The following is a 24612-nucleotide window of genomic DNA, read 5'->3' on the forward strand; positions in this document are numbered from 1 at the left end:
CTGTGATGGTGGCAGAGGGCGGGGACAGTAGTGAGGTGGTGAGAGTAGTGGTGGTAGGTGAGAATAGTGACGGTGGTGATTATTGCATGAAGTGACATATATCAGTTGGGCAGAGGCGCAGAGACAAGACACGCAAGAGGAATGTAGATAGCACGGAGGGCCACGGCATCGATCTGGCTCATGACCAAGAGCGACGGCCTGAGACCTCCTTTTATTCTATTTTTTTTATCAGTTACATCCTAGTGACTTCATCACAGAGAAAGACTTACTAACGAGAGTACAGACAGTTATAGGATGAGCATGCGTCAGAAGGACATCAGGGTAGACACTGTCTTGTCAAAGCTGTGCTGTCAAAGCTGTGTTGCCGTGATTAAAACGTCAGAGGTGGATATGGAGCTGGACACGTAGGCTCTGCAGAGTATGTCCCCCGCCCTCTTGTGGTCAACACAGGGCAAAGAGAAGGCTCACACTGATACTTGAAGGTCAACCGAGATTAAGGATGTGCAAGAGAGGGGGAAACTGCTGCCTGGTACTGCCAAGAATGTGTATGACCTTGCGGGCGTACGAGAGCATGCTGTACTCCTCCAGGTCATCTGGGCTCACACGCTTAGCTTGCCCACTTAGCTCAAAGTGGGGCCTGGGGGGCAGCGTCCAGAGGCTCGTCCTGCTGTCCTGGCTTGGACCAGCGGTGCTGGTGTTAGTAGTGACGGTGCTGGCGGTGGTGTTGGCTGTGACAGATGACGGTGATGATGGTGCTTCGTTATCATTCATCACAGTGCCGGCCAGCCCTTGTCTGGCACGGGATGTGTGCCAGTTCCTGCTCTGAGCACTTGAAACATGTTGCCGTTTAACCCTCATGCTGCAGCGGCCATGCTCCCGTCTCACCAACGAGGAAACGGGGGCTCCCAGCAGCTCAGAGCCTGCCCGGCTTCACACGCGCCGAGTCAGGAGCATAGCCCGTCTGCTGGCCTCCGGGCCCGGGGCTCTGTGGCCCTAAGGGCCCAGTAGTGGCCGCTGGAGCCACAGTACACGCCCGCGCTGGGCCCTCATACGTGTGTCACCTCCTGGCTGAACGGCCTGCCACCGTGTGTCTGGTGGCACCGTCACCCTGGGAATGGGGGGTGTCTTGGGGGGGCTCGTTCATGGTTCCCGTTTCCGTGGGTGTAGAGTGGGAGGGGAGTTGTCGGTTCCGGCTGCTGAGGGTCACCGGAGAAGGAGCGGGCCGAGGAGCTGCATCTAGCCCAGGCGGGGGGTCCCACGGGGGCCGTTTCCCCTTAGCCTCGGGCTGGCTCTCTGGGGACCTGGAGAGGGCGGGGGTCTGCCCTGTGGGGAAGCTGGAGTGTTCCCTTGTGGTCGTGGCGTGTGTGTGTGTGTGTGTGTGTGTGTGGTGGGGGCTTCCACAGGGAGCCGCCCCGGGGAGCTGCTGAGTGTGTGGGAGATGGGGGGGGGCAGCCGGCGGGGCCATGGACAGCGGGCACCCCCCCCCGCCTGCTGGCCCTGGCCCACGCCCCGCTCCCCTCCGCAGCTGAAAGAGTGGGTGCAGAAGCTCATGATGACCCTCCGGCACCCCACGTTGCCGCTGCTGGAGCTGCAGGAGATCATGACGAGCGTGTCGGGCCGCATCCCCGCACCCGTGGAGAAGGCGGTCCGCCGGGTCATGGCGCAGTACGCCAGCAACATCACCTCGGTGCTGTGCCAGTTCCCCAGCCAGCAGGTAGGGGGCGCCCCCTCGTGCCCTGTGGGAAAGTGCCTCACGGCCGTCCGAGCCACCCGAGCTGGACCTCTTGAGACCCCGGCTGCCCGCCGCGTGGGGGCCTGGGCGTGTCCCTTCCCTCCTTGTCTGTGCCCTCACTGTCACCTCGGGCAGCAGTTGCTGGGGCCGCAGGGATCGGGTAGTGGGTAGGGAGACTCGCCTGGCACACAGCTGACGCGGGTTCAATCCCTGCTACCTCGGATGGTCCCCCGAGCCCCGCCAGGTCTGCTGCCTTGGTGCAGAGCCAGGAGGAGTTCCCCTCTTTTATAAATTTATTTATTTATGTATTGCTTTTTGGGGCCACACCCCAGCGATGCTCAGGGTTACTCCTGGCAGGGCTCAGGGGAACCTTATGGGATGCCGGTGATCGAACCCGGGTCAGCCACATGCAAGGCAAACGCCTTCCCCGCTGTGCTGTCTCCCCGGCCCAGGAGGAGTTACCCTTGAACATCACTGAATGTTCCCCACAGTTCCCCGCCCAAAAAAATCGAATTAAGTGAACAGAAATAGGCTTTAGTTTAGGCCTGAGTCTCTCAAGCTTGAGCACCCAGCTCTGCCCCGGGTCTGGAAGCTCCTTCTCTGTCCCCAGCTTCGTCCCGGCCGAGAGGGGTGTGGCTAGGGAGACCCCCCCCACCCGCCTCGCCCCCACCCCTAGGGCTCGCTCCCCTCCCTGGGATGCCTCCAGAAACTCCCAGCAGGGGATGGGCAGCCGTATTTCCAGCCAGCCTTGGGGAGCCCTGGTGGGGTCCCCCCCAGGGGCTCCTCGGGGGGTCCTGACGGGTCCTCTCCTGCCGTCCAGATAGCCAGCATCCTGGACTGCCACGCGGCCACCCTGCAGCGCAAGGCCGACCGGGAGGCCTTCTTCATGAATACACAGAGCATCGTGCAGCTGGTGCAGAGGTGAGGCCGTGCGCTCCCTGCCCGGGCGCTGTCCTCCTGCTCCCAGGGGGCAGGGGCAGGGGGCGCCCGGAGACCATGGCTGTGTCCTGCAGCACCCCCGGGACGACCCCCTCGGTGGAGCGCCCCACCGGGCTGCTCCGCCCAAGGCCCACGATAGGGGGTTCCGAGGGCCACGCGGGTTCAGAGCTGGGAAGTGTGAAGCTTGGTTGGAGACTCGGGTCCGAGCTCGGAGGAGAAAGGGCCCGGGGTGCCGTGTTAGCCCTCGGCCCAGTTCACTATCCCGGCATTTCCGGAGCAGCATCTCTGAACTCTACCGTACCCACACCCCAGTAGGAGCACCCCAGATTGGGTGGGATGTAACGCAGAAGCCAACCAATCTCGACTAACAAAAGCATTCACTGGGGAGGCTCAGCTAGCACCAGCCGCTTAGCAACCCCTCCGACAAGGACTAAATGTCCCCATGGTGAGAGGCAGCAATTTTCACACATTTTCTCTTACTGAAGTTTGAGGATTTTTTTTGGTTTTTGGTTTTTTTAATCATTTCGTTAGCCATTTAGTGGTAACCAGCAATATAAAAGAAATTGTTTGGGGCCTTGCTATGCAGGCAGGCTTGAGGAGAGGTTGGGAAAATAGAGTCGGGTGCAGGGAAGGTGACGGTGGTGGTGAGACTGGGGTTGGAATATTGAATCAATCCCTGTGACAAATACATTGTGAATAGCTTTGTAAGCCGTGTGCTTAAATAAAGTGTGTGTGTGTGTCTGGGGGGGGCGTGTGGATCGATAGTACAGCAGGTAGGGTGTTTGCCTTACACGTGGCTGACCCAGGTTTGATCCTTGACATCCCATAGGGCCCCCCCAGCACTACCAGGAGTAATTCCTGACTGCAGAGCTAGGAGTAACCCCCGAGGCATCACCGGGTGTGATGCAAAAACTAAATGAATGAATAGCATGGGGCTGGGTGGGGGGAGGTAGGGAGGAGTGGCCTTGGACACTGACTGTCCAGGACTCTACAATCCTCACTGGAGACAGTGTTGAGAAGGAGATTGGGGAAAGGGTTGTTTCCATGTGAGCAGATTCGGGGCAAAAAGAATTGTCCTAATGATGAAAAGAAAGAAGGGCCCTTTGGCACAGAAGCACCCAGAGAGAAAACTTTGCTGCCGGAAGTGGAATCGAAGTGTTTCCAGACCAGAAGGAGTTCATTCGCCACTGGTCTGCCATGGGGTCCAGAATTCCAGGGGACACGGGAGCTGGCCCTTCTTAGGGAGCTGCCTGTCTCGTGGGGACTCGTGGTGCTATCGGGGTGACCTCTGAGGAGCAAGCTCTCAGCCTGGGTTCCCCCGGAAAGGAAGTTTTTAGCGGAGGGCAGGGAGGAGAGCCCTTGGCCAGAATCCTTGAACCCACTAGCCCGGAGCCAGTCCTCCAGAAACAGAGAAATGCCTTGAAGACATGGACAAGTGATGCACGCATCGAATTCACTGTGGATTTTTTTTTTCTGTGCACAGAAATTGTCCTCTGAGTGTGTTGGGGAGTGGGCGTAGGGTGGGGGCAGGGGGCTTCTGCATTTCACTCGCCTTTTAGGTTCTTGCTTTCTCACTGGAGATGTGATGCTGGGATTAAGCTGGTTTCTGTAGCCTTGAAAACTCAGCATCGCGTCTAAGAACCCCAATCCAGCCGATTCAGAAAATGATTGAGAAGAGGAAATGTTTTGGGGGAGCAGCCAGGTTTCATTTTGATCAGTAGGAGATGGGAAACCAGGATCTTTGGGCAAATGTCTTTCAAGGGGTGTGTGTGTGTGTGTGTGTGTGTGTGTGTGTGTGTGTGTGTGTGTGTGTGTGTGTGTGTAGATGGGAAACCAAATGAATGTCTTTCAAGGGTGTGTGTGTATGTGTGTGTGTGTGTTTAGGTGGGAAACCGGGATCTTTGGGCATATGTCTTTCAAGGTGTGTGTGTGTGTGTGTGTGTGTGTGTGTGTTTAGGTGGGAAACCGGGATCTTTGGGCATATGTCTTTCAAGGTGTGTGTGTGTGTGTGTGTGTGTGTGTGTGTGTGTGTGTGTATGTGTGTTCCCAACTGTCTTCAAACATTGGCTAGCTGGTGGAAAGTCTTTCTTTCCAGCCGTGCGTGCAAGGCGGACTCTCTCCCGCATCCGGGTGCCGTGTCTTCCCTTCTCCCTGGAAAGGGCCAGCGCCCTCCAAAGGTGCAGCCTTGATCTCTGCCTTGCCTCGTGCCCTCGTGCTCCACACTGCTCTCTTTGGGGCCTGCAGAGTGGGGGCGCCACCCACCACCTGTCCCTCCCTGACCCTGGGTTGGGAACGCCTCCCCCGACCCTCTAGAGTCCCAGTCTCCTTGCGGTCAGGCCTCCCCTGCGGGCAAGTAGAGCCGGCGTGGGGGGCGTCGGCCCTGTGGGTAAAGGCCCCCTCCTCCCGCCCCGCAGGTACCGCAGCGGCACCCGCGGCTACATGAAGGCGGTGGTGCTGGACCTCCTGCGAAAGTACCTCCAAGTCGAGAACCATTTCCAGCAAGGCAAGGGCCGCTGCCGCTGCAGCCACCCACCCCCGGCACCCGCGAGCCCTCGGGCCCGGGGGGGACCCAGCCTGACCCCGTGCCACCTTCTGTGTCCCTCCAGCCCACTACGACAAGTGTGTCATCAACCTCAGGGAGCAGCTGAAGCCAGACATGTCCCAGGTGCTGGACTGCATCTTCTCCCACGCGCAGGTGGCCAAGAAGAACCAGCTGGTGATCATGCTGATCGTAAGCGGGGTCCCTGCCCGGGGCGGGGGGCGGGGTCCTGTGGCTTGGGCGCAGGGGCCCTCCCCAAGATGCCGGGGCCAGATCAGAGGTTCACGGGAGCTGGCCGGAAAGGATCATGGAGTCGGTATTTGGTGCTGCCCTTTCCCGATTCTCTGACCAGCCCCCTCCCCGAGGCCCTACTGCCGTGGAGACCAGCGGGTATGACTGTGTCTAGCTCCCCCCGTGGCTGTGGTGGCCCCCGTGGCTATGGCAGCGATGGCTCTAACTCCAGAAGCAGCCCCCACCCCCACGCCAGCCTCTCCCGATAGCACCTGGAAGACATCGACTCACTCCCCCCTGGTGGTTCTCAGAGGAGCGGCTCTTCCCGACCCCCATGGCAGGGCACAGAGGTGGTCACTTGTCTCTGACCACAGAGTTCTCCAGGTCCAGCCAGCAGGAGCCCCAGCCTGGCTCTGACGCAGGAGCTTCTGGGGCAGGGGGCGCCCCAGCCTCGGCCTTCCCTGGGTCCTCCTGGGAGCAGCGTTCTCTCCGCTGACTTCTCCCCCTCCCAGCTAGAGTTCCCACTAATTTCCAGTCATTTTCTGCTTCGAGTTTAAGAACGCCTTTCGGGGCCGGAGCCATAGTACAGTGGGTAGGGCACTTGCCTTGCCTGCGTCCAGCTGTATGCAGCTCCGTCTCTGGCACCCTGTATGTCCCCCCCAAGTCCCTCCAGGAGTAAGCCCTGAGCACCGCCGGGTGTGGCCCCCGAGTTCCCCTCCCACCCCGCCTTCAAATAAAACTAAGAAAAGAGGGGCTGGAGTGATAGCACAGTGGGTAGAGCATTTGCCTTGCATGCAGCCATCCCAGGTTTGATACCCAGCATCCCATAGGGTCCCCTGAGCACCACCAGGAGTAATTCCTGAGTGCAGAGCCAGGAATGACCCCTGTACATTGCCCGGTGTGACCCAAAAAGAAAGAAAAAAAAAAAGCAACTAAGAAAAGAAGGTCCCTGAGCAGTCACGTCCCTCATCACAGCCCCTGAGCCCGCCAGTGGTCAGTAGGAGACACGGGGTCGTGGTGTCCTTCCAGGATGTGGCCCCACAAAGCAGACTCGAGTCTGGGGGGGGGGGCTGAGACGTGGTTCCCTGCGCCGTGGGTTGGAAGTACCCCCAGAGCCTGGCCAGCACCGTAGTGGGGCAGATGGCTCACCCCCGGCGCACCCCAGCGGTCAGTGGTCAGTCTCCAGTGGGAGTCAGGGAGCCCTTCCCGGACCCCTTCTTCATCTCAGGCCCACTGAGAAGCAGAGGGCATTCATACACTGCCCTGCCTCAGAAGTGGGCGTGGGACGGGGGGCACCCCGTCTTGCAGAGAGCCAGCACCCGTCCTGCCACCTGTAGGAAACTTCCCTTCCCCACCCCTGGGCTTAGGCATCCCGGCAATGGAGCCCTGACTCAGTTTCCCCTGTCCCTCCTGGGACCTGGTCAGGGGGCGGGAGGGGATGCGGGGCGGACAGCTCCCATCTGGCTCTGCCTTATTCGGGTCTGTGGTCTGGTCCGGGGCACCCACCACACCCCTCCCACCCACCTCTGTTTCCTCACACCTGAGTGGGGGCGCAGGGGAGGGACCCCTCGGTGGGTTGAGGGGACTCAGGGAATGACCCTAAAGAAAGGACTAGAAGCTCACTTGCTCACGGAAGCATGTTGGCGACCATGAGAAGGACTTTTACTGCAGGGGCCAGAGTAATAGTGCAGCAGGGAGGGCATCTGCCTGCCACGCGGCTGATCTGAGTTTGATCCATGGCATCCCATATGGTCCCCTGAGCACCGCCAGGTGTGAGCGCAGAGCCAGGGGTCAGCCTTGAGCACCGACAGGTATGGTCCAAAATTTAGAAAATATGGACCAGAGAGAGTCCAGTTGGTCAGGCATTTGCCTTGCTGTGGCCGACCCGGGTTCAATCCCTGGCACCCCCTGTCATCCTCTGAGACCACTAGGAGCAGAGTCTGCCTTTAGCACTTCTGGGTGTGGCCCAAAAGTTCTTTCTTTCTTTCCTTCCTTCTTTCTTTCTTTCTTTCTTTCTTTCTTTCTTTCTTTCTTTCTTTCTTTCTTTCTTTCTTTCTTTCTTTCTTTCTTTCTTTCTTTCTTTCTTTCTTTCTTTCTTCCTTCCTTCCTTCCTTCCTTCCTTCCTTTCTTCCTTTCTTTCTTTCTTTCTTTCTTTCTTTTTCTGCTATTTGGGTCACACCCGGCGATGCTCAGGGGTTACTCCTGCTCTGCACTCAGGAATCACCCCTGGCGGTGCTCAGGGGACCCTATGGGATGCTGGGAATCGAACCCGGGTCAGCCGCGTGCAAGGCAAACGCCCTCCCCGCTGCGCGATCGCTCCAGCCCTGGTCGTATCTTTCCTACAGGAGGTTTAGGGCATGGTGGCTGGGGGTGAGAGAATGAATCAGTGAGTGAAGAAATGAATGGTCGGGTCTGGGTGGCTGAGCTGGGGCAGCCTGGGTGCGAGCCGAGAACAGCCATCTGGGTTCTGTTTCTGTCCCCGCCAAGGATGAGCTCTGTGGCCCCGACCCCTCTCTGTCCGACGAGCTGACCTCCATCCTCAGCGAACTCACACAGCTGAGCAAAAGCGAGCACTGCAAGGTGGCCCTGAGGGCCAGGCAGGTAGGGACGGGCACGGGCGCCACCCCTCACAGCCCCGCCCACACACAGCCCCGCCCCCGTAGACGCTCAACCCCGCCCCACAAGCCCCGCCCACACCCCAGCCCCGCCCACAACTCCGCCCCTGGGAGACTCATCCCCGCCCCTGGGAGATGATGTTCGGCCCCGCCCATACAAGCCCCGCCCACACAGCCCCGCCCCTGGGAGACACTCAGCCCCGCCCCTCCGTGTCCCCCGCTCCCCCTGCAGGTCCTGATCGCCTCCCACCTCCCCTCCTACGAGCTCCGGCACAACCAGGTCGAGTCCATCTTCCTGTCGGCCGTGGACATGTACGGCCACGAGTTCTGCCCGGACAACCTCAAGGTGAGGCAGCCTCTATTCCATCCCCTCCGGCCGGGCCCTGGGGTGCCCGGGAAGGGAGCAGCTTTCGGGAAGACGCTAGGCCAGGGGTCCAGAGGGAAGGAAGGGGCAGCGGTGGTGGCTGTAAGCGTTCCCCGCGCAGCCGCGGCTTCGTCCCCACCCCGAGCCCATTCAGCAGCCCCTGACGATCGGGGGTGGGGGGGCCCTCCGGGACCTTCTGTACGAGCCGGGGCCCTCGCAGCCCCCCGCCGCCGCTTCTCCCCGCGCACTGGCTCGTGGGTCACAAACCCGAGCGGCTGGCTGGGCGGTGACGCAGCGGGGAGGGGACCTACTTGCCCAGGTTCCATCCCCAGCATCCCAGAGACTCCCCTGCGCGCCGCCAGGAGTCCCCTCCACCCCCCAGCACCGCTAGGTGAGTCCCCCTCCCAAACAAAGAAACAGAAACAAGGGAAGCCTGAACTTGTCCTTTTCTCTTCTCTTTTTTGGGCAGAAATTAATCCTTTCAGAAACAACCATCTTTGACGTCCTGCCCACCTTCTTCTACCACACGAACCAGGTCGTCTGCATGGCGTCCCTGGAGGTGAGCGAGGGGCCCGTCCCAGCTGCCACCCCACCCAGCCCCACTCGGGGTGGAGGGGGACTGAGATCTCTCTTCATTTCAGGGCGCTGCGGGGTTTGGGTTGATTGATGTGGGGGAGGGGAGGTTCCCACGCAGGACAGAGGACACTGGCCACACGACAGCTTGGAATGCACCTCACTGGCATCCGTGGGCTTCGTTCGGAGAATTCTAAACATCTAGATCACTGTTTACATTGATTACACGTTGAAATGCTAACATTTTAGATACTAAGAGGTACCTCTTAGTATCTAATTGCTTTTGCCAGGGCCTTTTTGCCTAACTTCTCGAAAATCTAGAATTAAATTTAAATGACTCTGGATGAGTCGTCTTGCATTTCTCTGGAACAGCCCCATGTTAGAGCCCCATGTTACACCAGCTAAGACCTGGCCTGTGCACCATGGCTGGCCCCCTGCCTGCTTTTGTAAATAAAGTTTTATTGGGACACAGCCACACCCTCTTCATTTGCATGTCGACTGAGGTGGGTCCCTTGCTGTGAGGCAGGCCCGGGCATGAGTTGCCATCAGGCCCTGGGCGGAGAAAGTGGCAGTGGGAAAGGTAGGTTTGCGCACCGTGTGCCTGGGTTTCCGTGCGTGCCCCCGAGGGAGACGCCCGCATGCTCTCACCCCTGCAGGTGTACGTGCGGAGGGGCTACATCGCTTACGAGCTCAACAGCCTGCAGCACCGGCAGCTCCCCGACGGCACCTTCCTGGTGGAGTTCCAGTTCATGCTGCCCTCCTCCCACCCGAACCGGTATGGGGGGTGCACCCCTCCGCGTGGCTTCCTCTCCCCACCCCACCTGTCTCTGGAGGGGACCGGCAGGGCTGTCTGGGGGCACAGGGCATGCTGGTGACCTGCTGTGTGATCACCCCACACCTCTGTCTCTTTCCCGTCACCCTGAGGAGAGCCCACGGCGAGCGCCTGTGGGTACTGGTGCCCATGCCGGAGTGTTTAGATCCAAAGGGATGGAAATTAACCTCACCCTGCAGTTCCTTAGCCGCGCCGTCCAGCGTCATTTAAAGTGCTGGGGGCCTGGGGCGGGGGTGGCTGGAGCAATAGCATAGCAGGGAGGGCGTTTGCCTTGCACGCGGCTGACCCGGGTTCGATCCCCAGCGTCCTCTGTGGTTCCCCGAGCACCGCCAGGAGTGATTCCTGAGTGCAGGGTCAGGACGAACCCCGAGCATCGCCGAGTGTGACCCAAAAAAGCAAAGAACAAAGTGCTCAGGGGGCCGTTGTACTGGACAGGGCCGTTCTGGAATGTTCCATCCTCCTAGGATAGTCTCGAGGACAGGGCGGTCCCAGGCCATGGCGTGCTGTCCCCGAGCCAAGGGACACACAGGGTTTAGGACGGGAGGTTGCTGGTGAGCTCAGCGCCGAGTGAGCATCCCCCACCCCACACCGTGCTTAAATCCAGCTAGCCCCGAGGTGTGTGTGTGTGTGTGTCTCTCTCTCTTGCAGACAAGGACCCCGGCACCTTCACATGGCTTAGGGTCCAGCGGCTCGTTCACAGGAAACAGAAATCTGGGGCGGGGAGGGTGGAGGGGGGGGCACCTTCTCCTCAGTTCTTTCCACAGCCTTCCAGAGCGTCCAGCCAGGGCAGGTGGCCGAGAGCGGGCCCTGATCCTCAGTCGGGGGTCGCCTTGGGGACCTGTCACTCACTCATCATCTCTTTTTCCACCCGTCTTCTTTCAGGACCCGGAGCACCGTTCTGCTCAGGTAGAGCGAATGCCTCCCCCGCCGCCGAGCTCCACTCTTGCCGGGTCTGGGACCCCCCTCCCCCCCTTCCTGCTTCCTCCCGCCCCTTCCCGGTCTCCTGGGCGCTCCCCAAGGCCTTGCTTGTGGGAGGATGTTCTCCTTGTGATGGGGCTTCCCGCTGACCCGCTCTGAGCTCTGGGCCACCCGGTTCCTGCTTTCCGGAAGAGATGCCGCCTCTCGCGTGGCCTCTCGGGGTGATGGAGAGCAAGACCGCTCGTGGGTACTGCGGAAGGGCGACCGGTTCCCGGGGGCTGGACACGCTCCCTCTATCCTCCCCGACACCCCCTTCCTTCCCATCCTTCTTAGTTCCCAGAGGGACACTGGGGTGACTCAGACAAAAGGGATGCTGGTGGCCTGGAGATATTCGGGGGCTGATGTGAAGGTTTCGTAACTTGTCTGCCCCACCTCCCCAGGAAGAATTCTTTTCCTTTCTCCTTTTGGTGCGGGGACTCCCCAGCAGTGCTCAGTGGCCTGGGGGTGGGGTCTCTCCTGGCCTTGACAGGGTGGGGGCTTGGGCCGAGCAATACTTGGGGCCCACTAGGATCATAACCCAGTGGTGTTGGTGCTGGGGATAGTGAGGGTCTGGGGGCCACGCGGCCTGACCAAGGGGCTGCCGTTGTGGCTCTAGGCCCAGTCTGAACGGTGCCCCCACCTTTGGGTGACTGGGCATCTGGGCCAGGAAGGAATGAGGCCAAGCTGGCACGGGCACCACAGCTTGCCTGCTCTGAGTGACCTCTGACCCTAGCACTCGAGAGCAAGGGCCTGGACTATGATCTCAGGGCACCCTGACAGCACCACACGTCTCCTTTCAGGGGTCCCCAAGTGTCCCCCCCAGGGTCTGACCGCTCTCCGGGAAGGTTCACTCGTGTCTAGCGGGGCTTATGCTGGGATCAGGGCAGCGAGGCTATGGGACGCGCAGGCAGAGGTGGGGTGACGTCTGGGGGCTCTGCCAGGTCCCCCTTCACGTTTGAGAGGCCCAGAGCTGGGGCCCTGGCCCGGAGTCGCTCACGTGGGCCCCGCACATCAGCAGTTCTGTGGGCACTGGCCTGCCAGCTTTTCTCACTGCGCGGGGGTGGGGTAGGGGGGCGGGGGGCATGCTGCACCCCTGTGCCCGGCCACCAGCCCCGGTCCCCACCTGCCTCTCAGGCCCCTTCTGCCGCCCCTCCCCTGCCCGTCTGTTCATCTCCCCACCCTGGGGTCACGAGCAGGTTTGCTTCTGGCCAACAGCCAGCCCCGGGGGGGCTGTAGCTCGCTACGTTCTGCTGGGCAGTGGGTGCCAGGGCACGTGTTGGCTACTAACTCCGGCCCCCCGGGCAGCCTGGCAGCTGAGGGGACAGCGAGGGGGCTGCTGCCTGGACCAAGGCCAGGGTTGGCGCTCTCAGGCACCCTGGTCTAGAGCCTGTCTGTCCTCTGGGGCTCCGGGCACGCTGGTCTAGAACGTGTCTGTTCTCTGGAGCATGCTGGTCTAGAACGTGTCTGTTCTCTGGGGGCACACTGGTCTAGAACGTGTCTGTTCTCTGGGGGCACGCTGGTCTAGAACGTGTCTGTTTTCTGGGGCACGCTGGTCTAGAACGTGTCTGTTGTCTGGGGCACGCTGGTCTAGAACGTGTCTGTTCTCTGGGGCACGCTGGTACAGGCCGCGTCTGTCCTTGGGGCTCCGGGCACGCTGGTCTAGGCGTGTGTGTCTTCTCTGGTCACACGTGTCTAGGGCGCGCCTGTTCCTGTTGCTTAGCTCACTCCCTGGGGTTTGCCTTGCAGGACTCTCGCTCCGAGTGTGATGTGCTTTTCCCCACCACCGCCGTGCAGTCCTCCAGGGCCAGCTGGGTGGGTGACCTGTCTGGGACCTTGGGTTCTGATTCGCAGGTGGAGGACCCCGTCCTACAGTTGAGATGGCGTCAGGAGTCCCGGGGGCCGTCTGGGAAGCCGACCTCGGGGCTCTCAGCTGGACTGGACCTTCCCCGGCCTCCCTCCTGGGGTCTGGCTAGAGACTCACACAAGGAGAATGTTAAAGGGGCCCGAGCGATAGCACAGCGGGGAGGGCGTTTGTCTTGCACACAGCCAACCTGGGTTCGATCCCCGCCATCCCGTAAGGTCCCCCTCGAGCACCACCAGGACTAATTCCTTAGTACAGAGCCTGGAGTAGCCCCTGAGCACACCAGCGGTCCAACAACAGAAGAGAAAGAGGAAAATGTGACTGAGGGGAATGCTGTCCCTGACAATGAGAGCCTGAGAGCACGTGACCCCGGGCGCGAAGGCCCCGCCTGAGCTCTCAGTTCCCTCCTTGGGGGGCCCAGGGAGGTGTCAGGACAGAAGCGAGTCACTCCAGGGCCCAGGGGATCGAGTGGGCCTCTGGGCGGCTCCCCAGGACACCTTTGGGGGGAATGAAGCGGCTGCCCCCCCCGCCCCCCTGCCAGTGTCAGTTCATCCCCGACCCGGAGTCACCCCTTGAAGTCTCTAAAGACTCGGCCTGCCGTCACCGCCAAGGGCATCCCCCGCGTTCCCGGGCTCTCCGCTCCGGGCGGGGGGTGAGACCGAGAGGGATGTGGGTGCTCAGCCGTGCAGAGGGCAGTGTCTCCCGTGGGGCCGTGCCGGGCTGGTTCCCCTCGTGCCTTCGCTCCCCGATGGGGCCCACGCCAGGTCCCCCGGAGCAGCCAGGAGTCTCGGCTCTGGGAGGCCTCCGGGGAGGACGCGGCCTCACTGCCCGCGTCCGTGCCCGCAGGATGGCCGTGCCCATCAGCGCCACCAACCCCAACCTGCTGCGGCACAGCACGGAGCTCTACATGGACAGCGGCTTCTCCCCGCCCTGCCAGCGCCTGGGCGCCATGGTCGCCTTCCGGAGGTTCGAGGACTTCACCAGGTACACCCCCCACCCCCTGCCCCCCGCCCCCGCCTGGCCCGGCACGGTCGTGATCACGGGACAGGGGCGTCACCGGGCTGGAGCACAGGCCTGGCATGCACAGGGCCCTGGGTTTGCTCCCCGGCACCCACGACGACTCCCCAAACCCTGTTAGCGCTCCCCCCCATCACCCCTGCACTTGGTTTGTGGCTCCATCTGTGTGTCTGAGTGTAAGACTCCAGGACAGTTGTTTCACTCTCTGTCCCTCAGTTTCTCCTTCTGTAAAATGGGAATAAGCTTACCAGCACCAGGGCTGGAGCTGTAGTACAGCAGGTAGGGTGTTTGCCTTGCACGTGGCCAACCTGGGTTCGATCCCCAGCATCCCATAGGGTGCAGAGCCAGGAGGAACCCCTGAGCACTGCTGGGTGTGACCCAAAAAGCAAAAAAAAAAAAGGATTACCAGCACCCCATAGAGTTCCCCAAGTCCTGCCAGGAGTGATCCCTGAGCACAGAGCCAGGAGGACTCCTTGAGCACCGCCAGGTGTGGCCCCCAAACCGAAAATACCTTAAGAATATAATAAATACTGAGTTTAGAACATAACGACCGGACCGGTAAGAGGCTGGGCTAGTGACAGCCTTGGGCCCTGCCATACTTTCCTGACTTTATGCCTGTCTGTGTGTCATGCATCTTGTGTCTCACTTGGGGGAGGGGTGCTGTGGACTGACCCCCATGCCCTCTGGCCCTGAGCCCCGCACTTCACTCTGCATCTTGTATCTCTGACACCCTATGGGGGCTGAATGATTCCTCCTCCGTGGACTTGCGGGGGCGGGGGAGCTTTCCAGGGGACTCCAGCACCCAGAGGCGCAGGCTGGCGGACACCTCATCTGCCGTGTGCCCCTTCGTGTCTTCCCCACCTCTGCCCACCCCCCCGTGTTTCCTTCCTCCCTTGTGGGGTGCCTCTCTGCGGCGCTGGTGCTGGGCCCCCACTTTGCTCCTGGCTGGTGTCCCTGAGCAGGATGGGCTTGCGAGGGGGGCTGGCGAAGGGGGTGGGTGGGTGGGCAGGGCCTGACCCAGACACTCTCCCCCTTCGCGCCCCCCCAGGAACTTTGACGAGGTCATCTCCTGCTTTGCCAACGTGCCCAGGGACACCCCGCTCTTCAGCACGGCCCACAGCACCCTCTACTCCGAGCTAGACAGTAAGGTAAGCTTCTGAGCAGAGAGGGGCAGCGGGGCCGGGCGGGGTGGCCGGGCCCGGGGCCGCCCGCTGCCCGTGGGGTGTTCCTCCTCCACAGGGGCCCCGGGAGGAGCCCATCCACATCCTGAACGTGGCCATCCAGAGCGCCGACCACCTGGAGGACGAGGAGCTGGTGCCCATCTTCCGGACCTTCATACAATCCAAGGTGGGTCAGGCGACCCCGGTATTAGGCTCCCAGCGGAGGTGGCGTGTGCCGGGTCCCTGTGGCATCGGGGAGGCACCCCTGCAAGTGGGAGGGCCCCCCATGCAGTGTCCCTGCTGGGTCCCCGTTGTCTTTCTCTGCTGTGGTCACCAGGGACCCGGGCAGAGGTGCCCATGCAGCCACCTCTGTGTCTTTCCCGGCAGTGTGGTGGCATCTTTACAGCCACATGTTGGGGACAAGGGTCTCTGCACCTGTGGCACTAGACACGCCCAGTAGGTCTTCGAGGAAGGCTTTCGTGGGGACGGCCCAGAAAAATCGCACCTGTGAAATGCTAAAAGGCACATATCATTTGCATATAAGTGGATCAATATGGAGAGACTCATGCTAAGTGAAATGAGTCAGAAAGAGAGAGACAGGGGCTGGAGAGATAGCACAGTGGGTAGGGCGTTTGCCTTGCATGCGGCCAACCCGGGTTCGATTCCCAGCATCCCATAGGGTCCCCTGAGCACCGCCAGGGGTAATTCCTGAGTGCAGAGCCAGGAGTGACCCCTGTGCATTGCCGGGTGTGACCCAAAAAAGCAAAAAAAAAAAAAAAAAAGAGAGAGAGAGAGACAGACTTAGAAGGACTGCACTGTTTTGTGGAATATAAAGTAACAGAATGGAAAACTAACACTCGAGGGTAATAGAGATAAGGGCCAGGAGGATTACTCCACAGCTTGGAAGCCAGCCTCACATGCTGGGGGAAAAGGCAACTCAGATAGAGAAGGACCAGCAAGTAAAGGATGCTAGGAGGGCCCTCTCGGGATGGGAGATGTGGGCTGAAAGTAGACTAGAGACCAAACATGATGGCCGCTTAATACCTGCATTGCAAACCACAACACCCTAAAGAGAGTAAAGGGAATGCCCTGCCACAGAGGCAGGGGGGGGGGGAGGTTATGGGGGCAGTGGGAGGGATGCTGGGAACATTAGTGGTGGAGAATGACCACTGGTGGAAGGGATGAGTACTCCATCATTATATGACTGAAACGTGAGCATGAAAGTTTGTAAGTCTGTAACTGTACCTCACGGCAATTCATTAAAAAATAAAAATTAAAAAATAAAAAAGGCACATATAGTCAGAGACACAGCTGTGACACACTCCGCAGAGAGCCAGATAAACAGGTCCCCCGGCTGCAGCAAAGACTAGTTTTGTGGAGCCCCAGAGAGAGAACCGTGGTGGAAGCGTTGGCCTTACACACAGTTGACCTGGGTGAATCCAAGCACGTCCCAGGTGGTCCTCCCGAAGCACTGCTGTGTAGCCTAAACACCAGAAATATGAGGACGTGCTGTATGTTACACATGTCTGTAGCACTGTAGCACTGTCGTCCCCTTGTTCATTGATTTGCTCAAGCGGGCACCAGTAACATCTCCATGTGAGACTTGTTGTTACTGTTTTTGGCATATCGAACATGCCACGGGGAGCTTGCCAGGCTCTGCTTTGCAGGCCGGATACTCTCGGTAGCTTGCCGGGCTCTCCTAGAGGGATGGAGGAATTGAACCCGGGTCGGCCACGTGCAAGGCAAAAACGCCCTACCCGCTGTGCTATCATTCCAGTTCGATATGATGATATGATTACAATAAATATTTGTGCAATATATATTGTGGAGACAAGTGTTGACATGGAAGACAAAAACCAAAAAAACTGAAAAGGTGATAGCAGAAGAAAAATGGAAAGAAAAATGAAATAAAAAGCATAACTATAGGAGGAAGTGAATGAGGCAAGTGAAAGAGAATCTGACTGGAATCTCAGAGATTGGATATTTTACACACAGTAACTCTGGGATCACTAACAATGGTAATATAAGGCTACAAAAGAAAACACTGATCTTGGCTCTAAATATTTCGGTGAAGTAGAGTGAACCAAACATTAGCACACCTTGGGATAGGGTGGGAGGGAATTTGGGTTGCTCCCAGCAATGCTCAGGGACCTTCCTTACTCTGTACTCAGGGGTAATGCCTAGCAGTGCTTGGAGGACCATTATGTCTATGTCTATGTCTAAATTGTTATTTAAACTTGTGACCCAGGATATATGTGAACTGTGTAGCACATAAAGCAACGTGGAGAATAGCCAATGCCCAGAAACTGAGAACTGGTCTAGGACATTTACCATGGGGGGTGAAATCAGATTGAGGGGGACACTGGGGACAACGGTGGAGGGAACGGACACTCAGACGGAGGATGTGCTGCTGGAATGATGTTCGCAAGAAGTCCCGCCGTTATTATAAACTGGGGCCAGAGAGATAATACAGCAGGGAGGGCGTTTGACTTGCATGCGGCAGGCTGGGTTCGATCCCCGGCATCCCATAGGGTCCCCCAAGCCCCACCAGGAGTGATTTCTTTTTTTTTTTTTTTTTGATTTTTGGGTCACACCCAGTGATGCTCAGAGGTTACTCCTGGCTCTGCACTCAGGAATTACTCCTGGCGGTGCTTGGGGGACCATATGGGATGCCGGGGATCGAACCCGGGTCGGCCGCGTGCAAGGCAAACGCCCTACCCGCTGTGCTATCGCTCCGGCCCAGGAGTGATTTCTTGAGTGCAGAGCCAGGGGGAACCCCTGAGCACTGCCAGGTGTGGCCCCAAAACAAAAAAGCCAAACAAAAATTATATTATCAACCACAGTGTCTAAAATTTAAAACAAATGTCTAGGTTCAAGCCACAGTACAGTGAGGAGAGCGAGTGCCTTGCAAGCCAATCCAGGTCCGATCCCCGGCATCCAATAGGATCCCCCAAATCCACCCGGAGTGATCCCCAAGCACAGAGCCAGGAATAAGTCCTGAGCACCGCCAGGCATGGCCTCCAAACCAAAATAAATAAATAAAATAAATGTCCATGCACACGTGCACATACTCGCACACTCCGGGCCTTGAGAACCAGTGCCCAGGCCCAGTGGCACGAGATGCTGTTTGTCCCCTCCTCTGCCCAGTACGGCCTCTTCCTGGTGTGGGTCTTCCAGTCCATTACTATGGGGGTTTTTTTGGTTTTTTTTTTTCTTCTTGGGTCACACCCGGAGATGCACAGGGGTTACTCCTGGCTCTACACTCAGGAATTACTCCTGGCAGTGCTCAGGGGACCATATGGGATGCTGGGAACCAAACCCGGGTCAGCTGCGTGCAAGGCAAATGCCCCACCCGCTGTGCTATCGCTCCAGCCCCCGTTACTATGTTTTTGTGGCTGTCAATTGAATCTCACCGGGGAAGGGGCTAAATCCATTTGTTGCCCCTGTGGTGGCCCTTGTCAGGTGGAAAATGAAGCTGTAACTTTAAATCATGGCTTTTGGGGACTTCCCCCCCCCCCATCCCTCTGAAACTGTTTCTAATAGTATTGAACTGTTTCTAATAGTTTGTGGTGGGAACCACTAAATAATGGTTTTGTGCGTTTTCTTGGCCAACCTTTATTGAAATCTGACATACTGAAAACGGCCCCAGTTGTCAGCATAACTGCTGAGTTTTCACGGTGAGTACCTGGGCACCTGAGTATGTGGGTGCAAGAAATGCAGATGCCCAGCCCCCACCCTTCACTGGATCAGCTTGGTACCCTCGAGATCACTTTCGTCTGCTCTCAGATTTTGCATGATTGAAATGACACTTAGAACTCTTGTATCAGGCTTTTATACTTTTCTGTTTTTATTTATTTTATTTTATTTTATTTTACTTTTTGGGTCACACCCAGCGATGCACAGGGGTTACTCCTGGCTCTGCACTCAGGAATTACTCCTGGCGGTGCTCAGGGGACGCTATGGGATGCTGGGAATCGAACCCGGGTTGGCTGCGTGCAAGGCAAACGCCCTACACGCTGTGCTATTGCTCCAGCCCCACCTTATACTTTTCTGTTTTTAATGGTGCCCCTACACATGCATACCTGACCTTGTTTTATTATAGATTTCCTGAAATGTTAGGTATTCGTATTTTTTTTATTATTGATTTTTTTTTTGTTTTTGGTCCATACCCATCATGTCTCAGAACTTATTCGTGGTTCCATATTCAGGAATTACTCCTGGTGGGCTCAGGGGACTGTATGGGGTACCAGGGATTCAACCTGGGTCCATTGTGTGCAAGACAGACACCCTTCTTGTTGTACTATCACTCCAACTCGTGTGTGTGTATATATGTATATGTATATATATATATATATATATATATATACATGCACACACATATATAAGCTCTCCATGGTGTATTTGATATGCCAAATACTGTAACAATGATGGGTCTTATTCCCCTTACCCTGAAAGAGCCTCCAATGCGGCACCTCTGACAAGAACGAGTAAAGAGAGGCTGCTAAAACCTCAGGGCTAGGACAAGTGGGGACATTACTGGTGCCCACTCAAGCAAATCGATGATCGACAGGATTACAGTGATACAGTGATATAATTATATTTATTTGTTTTACCTCAGTTCTCCCCTTAATATATATTTTAATGTAGCAACAGCTTTATTGAATGTCATTCACTTGTCACACCATTTAAATGTACAATTCAGTCCTTTTGAGTATGGTCACAGAAGTTGTGCGACCCCCATTACTGTTATATCTTAGAACATTTTTACCACCAGCAGCTGAAGGCTGTCCCCCACTTGCCTGCAACCTCAGACCCAATCCCCAGGTACTTCCTTCTGTCCACACTTGGGTTGGGATTTTTTGTTGTTGTTGTTTTATTTTGCTTTATTTTTTGGTTTGGGGGGCCATACCCAGAGTTGCTCAGAGCTTACTCCTGATTCTGCACTCAGGAATCACTCCCAGGAATATACGGGGTGTCGGGGATCAAAGCTGGGTCGGCTGCATGCAAGGCAACCCCCCTATCCTCTGTACTCTCTGTCCAGCCCCTCTGTCCACTCTTGGTTCACACCTGCATTCCCCCACCTGTCCCTCTGGGCTGACCCCCTGGAGATTATGCCTTTGAGCGAGTCTCACCTGGAACACGGGAGCACGCGTGTCAGAACCCCCTGGAGATTATGCCTGTGGTCGGGTCTCACTGGAACACCGAGCACGTGTGTCAGAACCTTCCCCCGCTCCCCTTTGCTGCCGAATGCTAGCACTGCCTGTGTTTGCTCTTTAATACAGAAAAATATCCTGGTGGAATATGGACTCCGGAGAATCACCTTCCTGATTGCCCAAGAGGTCAGTGGTCCGAGGTCACGTCCACCTTAGTCTAAGACATCGGTCCCTGGAGAAGACTTTGCAGATGTCCTCCCTGCTGGGGGAACCCTCAGGGACAGTATTTAAAACCCACGGGAGGAAGGTCCAGACACTGATGGGAGCCTTGGTTTTTTAACTCTTTAATATGGGTTTCTTTTGATTTGCAGAAAGAATTTCCCAAGTTTTTCACCTTCCGGGCCAGAGACCAGGTATGACCGAGGCAATGAGGTTGTGACTGGCCCCTGTGACTGGGATGAAGAGCTGAGGCCCCATCTTGAAGGGGGGAGGGCCCGCACCCCCGAACACGGCCACACTGGGAGACCCCCACCTTCCTCAGGGCTGCACTAGGGGAGGGCGAGAGCAGCTGTCCAGCCTGTCGGGGACTCTGACCACCTCCTTCCTGCCCACTCAGCTGTCGCTTGCTGTGTGCTCGAGGGACAGTTCCCGGGGCATCTGTGCTTCCGGAACAGTCATCACAGATGGTGGCTTGCAGGCTGCCACCTGTAAATAAATGCCTGGGACTCATCCACCCACTGGCCCTGGTGTCCGCTGTGGCACTCTTGCTCCAGGCTCAGGCACACCTCCGCAAAAGCCTAGTGTCTTTATTGGGGGGGGGGCACACCCAGCAAATGCTCAGGGCTTCCTCCTGGCTCTGCACTCAGGAATCACTCCTGGTGGTGCTCAGGGCACCCTATGGGATGCCGGGGATCGAACCCGGGTCAGCCGTGTGCAAAGTGAGCACCCTCCCCGCTGGACTCTCACCCAGCCAGCCCCCAAAGGCCCATAGCTTGGGCTCTGGCAATAGGTCGCACTCAGGGGAGGCCCCCAAGGCCCCATGCCCGAGTGCTGGCCCTGAGAACTCCAGGGGAGACGCAAGCCAGACGGGGGAGGGGGCGGGGTGTGTGTGTGGCCCAGCCCTGGCGCCAGACCCCACGTGCGTCCCTGTCCTCGCTGCCCTGCGCCCGCAGTTCGCGGAAGACCGCATCTACCGGCACCTGGAGCCCGCGCTGGCCTTCCAGCTGGAGCTCAGCCGCATGCGCAACTTCGAGCTCCGCGCCGTGCCCTGCGCCAACCACAAGATGCACCTGTACCTGGGCGCTGCCCGCGTGAAGGAGGGCGCGGAGGTCACCGACCACAGGTTCTTCATCCGGGCCATCATCAGGCACTCGGACCTGATCACCAAGGTGGGGTGTCTCCCTGGGGGCACGCGTGTGGTGTGTGTGTGCAGGGTCGGGGTGGAGCGGGGGTGCGTCTGGTGTGTAGGTAGTATGCAGGTGAGTGGAATGAGCAGTGTGGCAGGGGGTCTGCAGTCTCTGCGTGGCATGCGTCTAGTGTGCAGGTGACACGTGCGATTGTGTATGTGTGGGGTGTGCGGTGTGATGCGTGTGCGGTCTCCCTGGCGTCTGGCGTGTGCATTGTTACCCGTGTGGTATGTGTGTGCCCACTCAGCTAGGTTGGCTCTGGGCAGGCGTGCTCTCAGAGACCGAGCTGGGTCACCCGGGAGGGTCAGCCCCGGGCAGGGTCCCAGCGCTCCAAACATCAGCAGAGATAGAGCTGGCCGGGCAGCCGTGGCCTCCCGCGCCCCCCCACCCACCCCCCGAGCCATTTTTTTTTCTTTTTGGGTCACACAAAAAGTTACTCCTGGGGCTGGAGCAATAGCACAGCGGGTAGGGCGTTTGCCTTGCACGCGGCCGACCCGGGTTCAATTCCCAGCATCCCATATGGTCCCCTGAGCACCGCCAGGAGTAATTCCTGAGTGCAGAGCCAGGAGTAACCCTTGTGCATCGCCAGGTGTGACCCAAAAAAAAAAGCAAAAAAAAAAATTTAAAAAAAAAAGTTACTCCTGGCTCTGCACTCAGGAATTACTCCTGGCAGTGCTCGGGGGACCCTATGGGATGCTGGGACTCTAACCTGGGTCAGGTGCATGCAAGGCAAACGCCCTCCCCGCGGTGCTGTCGCTCCAGCCCCTCCCCGTGCCATTCGTGGCTGGCACACGTTCCGGAGGAGCGGGCTGTTTCCCCCCTGCGCCCTCCCTCCCCGCCTGAGCCTCTGGTGTCCCCGCCCCGGCAGGAAGCGTCCTTCGAGTACCTGCAGAACGAGGGGGAGCGGCTGCTGCTGGAGGCCATGGACGAGCTGGAGGTGGCCTTCAACAACACGAGCGTGCGCACCGACTGCAACCACATCTTCCTCAACTTCGTGCCCACCGTCATCATGGACCCCTACAAGGTCTCCCCGGGGGCGCGGGTGGGGGCGGGGGAGGGGATCGGCAGACAGGGTCTGCGTCCGGTGGAGCCTTCAGTCTCACCCTCCTTGATGGACACCCACCCCCTCTAATATTCCCGCCATCATGGGCATGCCCCACTCTCAGGCCCACACAAACGCCCCCCAGGCCCCCGGGCCACCTGCCGTGCTGGGCTTTTCATGAGTGAGCTGGGGGGGACGGCGCAGGGCAGCCCCTGGGCCTCTCTGGGGGGTGCGGAAACATCTGTGCGATGCCCCAGCTGCCACGGTCCGTGTAGGTCCAGGGGAGAGAGCGTGGAGGAGGCGAGGGGCCAGGATAGAGGGGAAAGGGTTGGGGCCGATCGATAGCACAGCGGGGAGGGCGTTCGCCTTGCATGCGGCCAGCCCGGGTTTGATCCCCGGCCTCCCGTAGGCTCCCCCGAGCCCTGCTAGGAGTAATTCCTGAGTGCAGAGTGACCCCTGAGCATCTCCAGGTGTGGCCCAAAAAGCAAATGAAAATGAAAAAGGGAAAGTGTCGGGGCGCCGTGTTCTCCCACTGTCCGCGGGTGGGAGCGGCGGTGGCCGGCTCTGAGCGGGTCAGCCGTGCCCGCTGCCGCTCGCTCCTCAAGCGCCGGCCGTGCCCCGGCAGATCGAGGAGGCCGTCCGCTCCATGGTCATGCGCTACGGCAGCCGGCTCTGGAAGCTGCGCGTGCTGCAGGCCGAGGTCAAGATCAACATCCGCGAGTCCACCTCGGGCAAGGCCGTCCCCATCCGCCTGTTCCTCACCAACGAGTCCGGCTACTACCTGGACATCAGCCTCTACGAGGAGGTGACCGACCAGAGATCTGGAAACGTAAGGCTGAGCGGGGGCCCTGGGGTCCGCGTCCTATCGCAGGCTTTGGGAAGGCCAAGAGGCAGATGAAACACGGGCTGGGGTGGGGGTGGGGGTGGGGGGTCGGGTGAGGGGCCGCCAGACAAGACTAGGGTCGCTCCTGCCTGGAATTTGAAGATTAAGATGTTGGGGCCTGAATCTTCCCCTGGACCCCAAGTTGAACCCATCCTGGGGCATTTTTGGAATAAGACGGTTGGGGTATTGTGGCTGATTGTAATCCAGCTCTCAAATGGATACTTTGTAATGTTTAGTATTAGCTGCTGGGGCCCGAGCAACAGTACAGTGGGGAGAGTGTTTGCTTTGCATGCGGCAACCCGGGTTCGATCCCCGGCATCCCGTAGGGTGCCCCAAGCACCGCCAGGAGTAATTCCTGAGGGCAGAGCCAGGAGGAACCCCTGAGCATCACTGGGTGTGACCTAAAAAGAAAAAATATATATTAGCTGCTTTTTAATTATACTTTTATTCAAATTTATTTGGACAATGGTACGTGCATTTTCTGTTTGTCTCTCTCTACACACACACACACACACACACACACACACACACACACACATTTGGGTTTAGGGGTTCAAGTCCAACCCTCATATGCAAGACACGTGCTCTTCTACCGAGCTGAACCCGGCCCTTCCCCCGTCGTGATTTAAAAGCAGCTTTTTGAAAAATAGCAAAGCAAAAAGACTTCCGTAGAGCTGGGATAGGGCCCGGAGGTTGGGTCCAGGGCCTGGCGTGCTATGTCCCTGGGCTGGGTCCCGGCACCTTGCACGCACGGTCCTTTTTGTAAGGTGGGTCAGAGACGCAACTGCCATCTGTGCCCTTGGAGAAACGACAGGCTTTCGAGAAGTCGCAGAAATCACGCAAAAGGAAGAAAAGGGCCGAGAGTTGCTGTGTACCCTTCAGCCACCCCGGGGAGGGCGAGTGTGTGTGTCACCCGGCAAGCATAACTCTGGGACCCTGTCAGACCGGAAGCTGACACTGGCCTGTCCCCTCCGTCAGTCCAGACTGGGCTCTGACCTCCAGTTCCTGCGTGGTTCTCTTGCTCTGGGGATCACCTGGTGTGACTCTCGGGGACTCTGCCGTCCTGGGGGTTGAACTGGGGCGGGCAGCGTGGTAGGTGGGTGCCTTCACCCCTGCCTCTCTCCGGCCCTCGCTGGCTGATTTTTCCATGCACTCTTTTTTTTTTTTCTTTTTGGGTCACACCCGGCAATGCTCAGGGGTCACTCCTGGCTCATGCACTCAGGAATGACTCCTGGCGGTGCTCAGGGGACCCTATGGGATGCTGGGAATCGAACCCGGGTCGGCCGCGTGCAAGGCCAACGCCCTACC

At 58.5% G+C, this 24612-nt stretch overlaps 1 protein-coding gene across 2 annotated transcripts in view; it reads left to right on the top strand.

Annotated features, from left to right (window-relative positions):
• Positions 1–24612, top strand: part of ACACB (acetyl-CoA carboxylase beta) — a 109168-nt gene that overhangs the window by 58114 nt on the left and 26442 nt on the right. The window contains exons 21-37 of one of the 2 annotated variants that reach the window (XM_055146942.1): positions 1526–1714; positions 2553–2653; positions 5086–5174; positions 5278–5402; positions 7929–8042; positions 8289–8402; positions 8890–8979; positions 9650–9768; positions 10708–10731; positions 13490–13627; positions 14709–14808; positions 14900–15007; positions 20103–20159; positions 20345–20386; positions 21146–21361; positions 22248–22403; positions 23047–23250. In XM_055146942.1, the coding sequence (XP_055002917.1) occupies positions 1526–1714; positions 2553–2653; positions 5086–5174; positions 5278–5402; positions 7929–8042; positions 8289–8402; positions 8890–8979; positions 9650–9768; positions 10708–10731; positions 13490–13627; positions 14709–14808; positions 14900–15007; positions 20103–20159; positions 20345–20386; positions 21146–21361; positions 22248–22403; positions 23047–23250 (1986 nt within the window). The remainder of the gene's footprint in view (positions 1–1525; positions 1715–2552; positions 2654–5085; positions 5175–5277; positions 5403–7928; positions 8043–8288; positions 8403–8889; positions 8980–9649; positions 9769–10707; positions 10732–13489; positions 13628–14708; positions 14809–14899; positions 15008–20102; positions 20160–20344; positions 20387–21145; positions 21362–22247; positions 22404–23046; positions 23251–24612) is intronic. The other variant, XM_055146943.1, reaches the window with a different exon arrangement.

Source organism: Sorex araneus, chromosome 9 (genome assembly GCF_027595985.1).
Source record: "Sorex araneus isolate mSorAra2 chromosome 9, mSorAra2.pri, whole genome shotgun sequence".
Classification (NCBI taxonomy): Eukaryota; Metazoa; Chordata; class Mammalia; order Eulipotyphla; family Soricidae; genus Sorex; species Sorex araneus.